A 7,699-nucleotide genomic window follows, 5' to 3' on the forward strand; every position below is an offset into this window, starting at 1 on the left:
ATTGGATTCTGTTTAAGCCGCAATCAATTCGCATAGGTGTGAACCCGGCCTAAACAAACTGAACAATTTAGATTAGATACACTAAATAAATTCAATTTGAACTCCAGGTAACACTTTTTAAGCAGTTACAGCAACACTTTTTTTTCTTTAGGAATAAAGGTTTTACATAATCAATGAATAAAAGCCAATCAGTGCATGCTTCCATGTAAGTAGTAAATGGTTTGCCTGAAAACTTTAACTGCTACTGCAGGACAGCTTGATCTGTTGAAAAACAACAGACTTATTGGCAGGATCACCAGAGGAAAATAAAAGAAAACTACTGCTGCCACTACATCTAAAAATGGGTAAGCTGCGATATTATAAATGTTTGCTTTTGGGTTTAATACTGCTTTAAAGTGGATTGTTTTTGTTGAATAAAAATATCGGATTTACAGGGCTACTTTCATTTGTGTGTGGAATTCAGCTTAAATACAAAACAGGCCTGGAATTCATTCTCTATTTCCTCAAGCAGAAACGTAACACCTAAAAAAAAAAAAAAAAAGCAATCTTCTTTTCCACGCAGTCTCTTGTTCATTTCTTTGAATGCACTTTTCTCTATTTCCTAGAATAGCTGGCTGAATAGAAAGTGAAAGTCGCAGCCACCCAGCTGGGCGTCTCTCACGTATTTTCAGAGAAAGGGGAGGAGGGAGGTGGCGCTGCTGATACAAAAAAGAATTTGTCACTCATTTGAGCTCAGAGGCGATGGCAGTCCCGCACTGAGCTTAGAAGTATACTCTTTTCGAACTCCTGGATTGTACATTGTGGGAGATTATGCTTTATATCACTGTTGGCCTCCCTAGGACTGTTATTTGTGTGACCGTATATGTGGAATTCACGGATTTATTTTCTTACAAGCGTGATGGAATAGTTCTGTGCTGGAAGAAGCCTCAGACCGCAGGTAAGGATTCATAGGAGGTTGTCCCGTAGTGCTGTTTGATATATCAAGTACGTTCTCTTCAGTCTTTTGTACTTCGGTTAGCCAGAAATATTATCCTAGGTACACACAAAACCCACGAGAATGCTTTGGCTTTGGTCTGTGACCTTGGTACCAAACCCAGCCATAGGATTCATGTTATTCAGTACAGGACATTGCATTGAATTCGCAAAGCCTGAATCTGTATTTATTACAGCTATCGATCAGCTGTATCAGTATAACCTGTCCCCGACTGTAAGTTTTATTGTGCATTGTTTGACTTCTGAAGAAATCCCCTGGAAATTATTACTTCCTTCACTGATGTAAGCCATCATGAAATGGTTCTGCAGCTAAATAGGTGTGAACAGAAAATAATGAATGACTTTACCAGGCTGCGGACCACACATGACAATTTAAGATTCTACATGTGTATCACCATTGCTACTGTAGTAAATTGCTTCCAGATATTTAAGAAATACTGAGCTATTGATTGTTTTGGTGATACCATTGCAAACATACAATACGGAAATAATTAGATTCAGGAGAGTTTGCTGTTTTACCGATTTGGATGCTGTAAGGAAATGCTGCATACCCTTTTCATAACCCGTAGATGCTCCTTAAAGGATTTCGTCTCCCCAAATTCCATAACTGTGTGGTCAGAATGAGTAACAGATGGATTTGCCTTTAGTAAATAACCCCCTGTATGTGGTTTTCAAGCTGTAATAGAACCACAAGTCCCAGAATATTATTCATGCCCAAGTCTTCATATTCAGGGACTTGTAGTTTCACAACAGCAAGGGATCTGTGAACTGAAGTCATTTTCATTTTAGGATCATGCATCCTAAAAAATATAGGTTCATTGTGTGTGGATGCATGCTTATTAACCTGACTAGTTTCATACATGCATTGCATGTTGCATTGTGGAGCACTATGTTAAAGGTGAGGTGAACATAAGTTTCCTTCCATTGCCCTATTGTAAATAAATGGGCTGTCTTAATGCAACACACACCATTAACATGTATAATACCACTTGTTAACGTTCGTGTGGTAACCCAATGGGATAGTATTTAGGAATCTAAAATGATTTTAGTTTTGCATTAATCCCCTTAGCCCTGTAGCAGCCACCCCCCCCCCCCTTCCAGTGTTTCATGAATGTAGCAAGACTTAATTGAATGCAATGGTGGACCTTATCTGAACATCCACAATTTGGAATATCAATTTATACTTAGGGGTTATCAGGGCTTAACAGTTCAAAGAAATCTTACTCATCATCAATATAGAAATTCATGGCAGAAAAACCTATTGTATATTTTCATAAAAGACTGTAGTTACAGACCTCAGACGTGTAAAAGCATTTTACAATCAAAAAGCAAAGCTTTTTTTTTTTTTTTAATCTAAATGCACATAGGTCTTTATTCAATGCCTCAAGCCAAAGAACAATTTATGAAATAGATCAAATTATAAATAATCAATAGCATAAACAGTGCACTTTCAACAGTTCCCTGTTAAAGATGATTTCTGATTATTAATGGGAACTCCCCAAGCTCATTCTAATTTATAAAAGTAGCGCTTGTACAAAAAAATTCACTAAAATATGGCAGCTAGTGGCGTCACTAGGGTTGATGTCACCCGGTCCGGTAAAACATGGTGTCACCCCCCCTCAGTACAAGACCCACCTTCACCAATTATAGTCCTCCCACAGTACAGACCCCCCACCACTAAGTATCGACCACCCTCGATCAGTACAGACCCCCTTCCAAGTATAGACCTCCCCCAGGACATAGCACCCCCCTCCATTAGTACAGATACCCCCCAGGACATAGCACCCCCTCCATTAGTACAGTCCCCCCAGGACATAGCACCCCCCTCTATTAGTGCAGACCCCCCACAGGACATAGCACCCCCTCCATTAGTACAGACCCCCCAGGACATAGCAGCCCCTCCATTACTACAGACCCCCCCAGGACATAGCACCCCCCTTCATTAGTACAGACCCCCAGGACATGGCACCCCCCTCCATTAGTACAGCCCCCCCCAGGACAAAGCACCCAGCTCCATTAGTAATCCCCCCATCGCAAACACACATTTACCACCTCCCCCCCGTTACCGCGCCAGCTCGGGCGGCTTAGGGACACCCCGGTGGTGGCTGGAGAGGAGAAGACAGTGTGCAGCCGCGCCGTCCAGGTTGATCATGACAGGCTTGTGCAGTAGCGCCGTAATGAGAGACAGAGGGGAGGAGGAGTAGGAGAATACAGGCCAAGGTACATTTGAGGTGCATAAGTGTGTGCGGGACTGCTGTTGTTTTTTTATATTGTGCATATTATATTGTGCATCCTAATGCCTTGATCACCTCCCTTGATAGGGAAAGGAAGTTACTTTTCCAGGGAATTGGGATTATGATTTTGTTTACTGAGTCATGTCATTGGCTCTGAATTGGTCACCATGACCCACAAGAATGTTCCTGTTTTTATGCAATATGTAACTGGTGCCTTGTTACGACCCCCTTGATTTACGTTACTGTATTGTTACTCTTGTGTTTACTTCTAAATAAACACCTTTCAGGAAAAAAAATATGATTTTTGATTGCTTTAGTATGTTGTAATGTGCATGAAATAAAGGTTATTATGTAAGCTGTATGCACTGGCAGTTGAAAATAAAGGGGCAATTTTTGTAGGTGTAACTCCTGTAGGGGTTAATTATCAAAGGTACATTTTAAAAGACAAAGCTTCCAATAAACTAAAGCTATAGCTGGCACTGACCATTCAAAGAAACAGCAATCTGCCTAAATGCTTGTTTTTAAATCAATGCCTGCCTGCTAGAGTACTGTAAAAATGGCTGTGGGGAATTGTTTTCTGAGAATGCCTGCTTGCTTCTCAACCATTTACTGATGCAGTCAATAAGTGGAGAATACTTCTACAAGAAAGAGCTGAATTTTAAAATCCCAGGCAGAGATAAGGTCAAATCAATCAGCAAAGATTTATTGAACCACATTGTCTGTACAAGACATTAAAAATATTATTTTAAAGGAAGCAATTTACTGCCGACCAACTATGTCATGGACGGTAAGGGCTGAGTAACAGGAAAGAGGGGTAGCATTGTGTATCAGAGGCTGAGTGTTCAGCTTTACCAAGAACATGTCACTTACAGCTTACAGAGTAAAAATAGAAAGCTGTTTTGCAAGATGAGTTGGTGATGGGAAATGAAGCTATGTAATGTAGGTTGCCATTAAAAATCAGACAGAGATGGCTACAGTTCACTGAGATCCATTATATTTTATGTATTCATCAGTTGTCATTCATCAGTTTAGAGTTTTTATATTTATTTGCAGTTTAAAATTTTTAAAGCACATTTTTAACATTATGCAAATGTGAGGTTATTTGTGACCTGAGAGGAAAGTGTTGTGAATTTTCTATAACTGCATTGTTATTGTATTGTTTAACCTAATATTTGTATTTGAATTTCTAGGGGAACAGCAAAGGAAGTGCAGAACTGCCACTAGGAGGGACGCTATGGAAGACCACATAGGTTGGTCTAGTCTATAGGATGGTAGCACACAACAAGGTGAAAGCCGATAATGCAGTTGCAGACAGAAGATCTCAATGCCTGGAAGCCTCAAACACAGATCCTTCCCAGATCCAACCTGCCAGAGCTATCCATAACAGCCCTGGACATCCTCTTCCTGCAGCACAGCTTGGTGATACACATTTTCGAACCTTCCGCTCTCAGTCAGATTTCACAATTATTACCAGGACCAGCAACACGCTGGATAGTTGTGGTTTTTACTGGGGACCAATGACAGTCAATGTGGCACATGACAAACTAAGGCAGGAGCCTGTGGGCACTTTCCTTATCAGGGACAGTAGACAGAAAAACTGTTTTTTTGCTATCAGTGTTAAAACAGCTTCAGGACCCATCAGCATAAGGATCCACTTTCAGGCTGGGAGATTCAGTCTTGATGGCAGCAAAGAATCATTCAGCTGTCTTTTTCAGCTAGTGGAACATTATTTACTTTCTCCTAAAAATATGCTATCATTTCCTCTAAGGAAGGTCAGATTAAGACCTCTGCAAGAACTTTGTCGAAAAAGCATATTGTTAACATTTGGGAGACAGAACTTGGACAGAATCCCAGTCAACAGAGTCTTAAAAGACTATTTAAAATCTTTCCCATTTCAGATGTAACACAGGGCATTAACAACAGATGCAAAATGGACAAAGCTCAACTTTCTGGGAATACTTTTTATCTTATTTAATGATTGTCAAGTTTATTTTTTGTAGCCATTTATCTGTATTTTGGGGAAAAACTTGAACGCTCACCTTTTAATGTTTACAAAACAAGACAATTTGCACAAGCTAAAAAGGGTTACTCCTTTTTAAGAAATGTATTTCTGCTGTGCAGAGATTTATTTTTTATTACATTTTAGAAGTAATACATTTTATTATAAAATGATCAAAACAACTTAATGTGTATCTGATCATTTCATTTTGTTTAGAGTACTGCTAAAATAGTGCTACTTATAATGAAAAAATGGCAGTGTATAGCTCCACATCAAGTTGACAATCTTTACTATTTAAATCCAGTGAAGAGTCATTAGTCAATCATATGAAAATCATTATTGAGATTTAAAGGGAACGTAGCTACAATCTGTTGATTGAAGATTCTAATTTGACTCCTTTAGTAAATCAGCCTCATTGATTGCTTCATACATTTAATACCCCAAACGTATAACCAAATATACAGTGCCTTGAAAAAGTATTCATACCCCTTGACATTTTCTACAGTTTGTCATGTTATAACCAAAAACGTAAATGTATTTGTGACGGTATCGGTATGATATCCCCGTCAAGCATTCCCTCCTCTCCATACAAGAACATCACAGGATCCCCCACACATGAGTCAAGACTGGATGCTGGAACCAAGACTGAGTTTAATGTTATAACATACAGCTTATATGTCATTTCCAAAACTGTTACAATGACAAATCTCCGCCCCCCTCACACTGGGGCTTCCATACAGATGAGTAGGCAGACACGACGGAGCCGAGTCTGAAAACACATTTTCTTTAGATAATGACATCAGTGGAGTTGAGTACTAGTTGTACTAAATACATTAACTAGACAACTCGACCCCGCATATAGAGAGATAATTACCACAATGAAGCAATCAGAATAATTAACACAAGCCACATAAACACAGATCTCCTTCACACAACACAATAGATCAATTAACCTTTAGAAATAGTGAGGGGACATTAGCACTTCAATAACCGGATGGTAATCACAATGGCAAGCAGGGAGAATTAAACTGAGACATATAGGCAAATGTATCACAATGGCCCCCCTTTTTCTCCCTGCTCCGGAAAACCCGGTTGGACCTTCCCTGGTCCAGTAGGGTTGACGGGTTCAGAGCTTTTAGTCCGAGGTTAACTCCGTTTGGCATGACTGACCTCCCTTGGCAACTGCTTCAGACTCAGGTATGCCACCGGGTCGTCAGATCACACGCCGGTCAGTCCCCAAGTCTTTGTGCGATCTGCAAAGTCACCAGAAGTCAGTGTGAAGACGGCGAATGGGTCTGTGCGCCGCCATCTAGGTGTCCCGCTATGGGAGGGGCAGGTTATGGCTCTGAAGTGACAGTCACAGGAGATTCATAAAAAGAAAAAGTTATATTTGTTGAAATGCTGTAGCACTGGTGCTCAGAGTCCGGGGGGGGGAGGGGACTCAGAGCCCCATAAGGTCAGCCACCCCCTGCTCCCTCCGCAGCCGCCGGTTCTCCTCTTTGAGCTTCTCCAGCTCCATCTCCAGTTCATGGAGCCTGGGGGGGTCAGCCCGCTGTGACCTCAGGTGGTTGTTCTCCTCCTCCATGCGGCTTATGCACTCCTCCAGCTCTATGTACTCACGGATCAGATCCTGCTTGCTCATGTCCTGCAGGCTCTCCACGTGGTCCTTCATCATCAGGAACTGGGTGGTGGTGTAAGGGGCCACCGGTGGGCCCTTGGCGAACATCTCGGCCCGCATCTGGGGCGCCCGCTGCGATTCCATCTCCTCCAGTCGCTTCTTCTCCTCCCAGGTCCGCTGGTTATATGACTTCCAGGACCTCTTCTTCTTGGAGGGTAGCTGGCGGTGCCTCTTTCTGCCCAGCTCCCTCCAAGGCCCCTCCGGCTCATGGCTGTCGCCCATGACCAGCTGACAATGGTGTTCCCTGTTGTCCGTAATAACAGATTGTACCATGAGGGCTTCGTAAGGGGTGCCCAATGGTTCTTCCTGACCAGCTCCTGGGGATCCCAAGCCGAGTCTACACAATGGGCTGCTGCTGGTGGGCGGTACCCAGGTTGAGACCAATTTGACCTGGTGTTGTCATTCATGGGGCAATTCTGCTTGAAGTGACCCAACTGTTTGCACCGGAAGCAGCGTTGTTCGTTGTCCTCCTGGCGTGGGTAGCGAGGGCTAGATGTCATCGGTCTGTTAGGCGGTTGGTATCTAGCGGCTGGTGGGTGTGAGGGCGCCGTTGGTCGTGGAGGTTGTACCCGTGGTGTGACCTGGTTTGTCTTGCGAGTATCCGCATATTCATCCGCCAACTTTGCGGCCTCTGGTAGAGTCATGGGCCTGCGATCTCTCACCCAATCTTTGACGTCCGTCTGGATGTGATTGTAAAATTGCTCCAGGAGCATTAGTTGCAAAATGTCCTCTGCGGTGGTGGCCTGGCTGCTGTTAACCCAGTTAGAGGCCGACAGGGACAACTGGCATGCCCAT

General features: G+C 42.6%; 1 protein-coding gene across 1 annotated transcript; it reads left to right on the forward strand.

Annotated features, from left to right (window-relative positions):
* The first annotated feature begins 701 nt into the window (after window positions 1-701).
* SOCS1 (suppressor of cytokine signaling 1) lies at window positions 702-5,408 on the forward strand. Its single transcript, XM_040356946.1, has 2 exons — window positions 702-937; window positions 4,418-5,408. The coding sequence occupies exon 2, from the start codon at window positions 4,496-4,498 to the stop codon at window positions 5,129-5,131; it is 636 nt and encodes a 211-aa protein (XP_040212880.1). The 5' UTR covers window positions 702-937; window positions 4,418-4,495; the 3' UTR covers window positions 5,132-5,408.
* The last annotated feature ends 2,291 nt before the right edge of the window (window positions 5,409-7,699 follow it).

This window comes from Rana temporaria, chromosome 6 (assembly GCF_905171775.1).
Source record: "Rana temporaria chromosome 6, aRanTem1.1, whole genome shotgun sequence".
NCBI classification, from domain to species: Eukaryota; Metazoa; Chordata; class Amphibia; order Anura; family Ranidae; genus Rana; species Rana temporaria.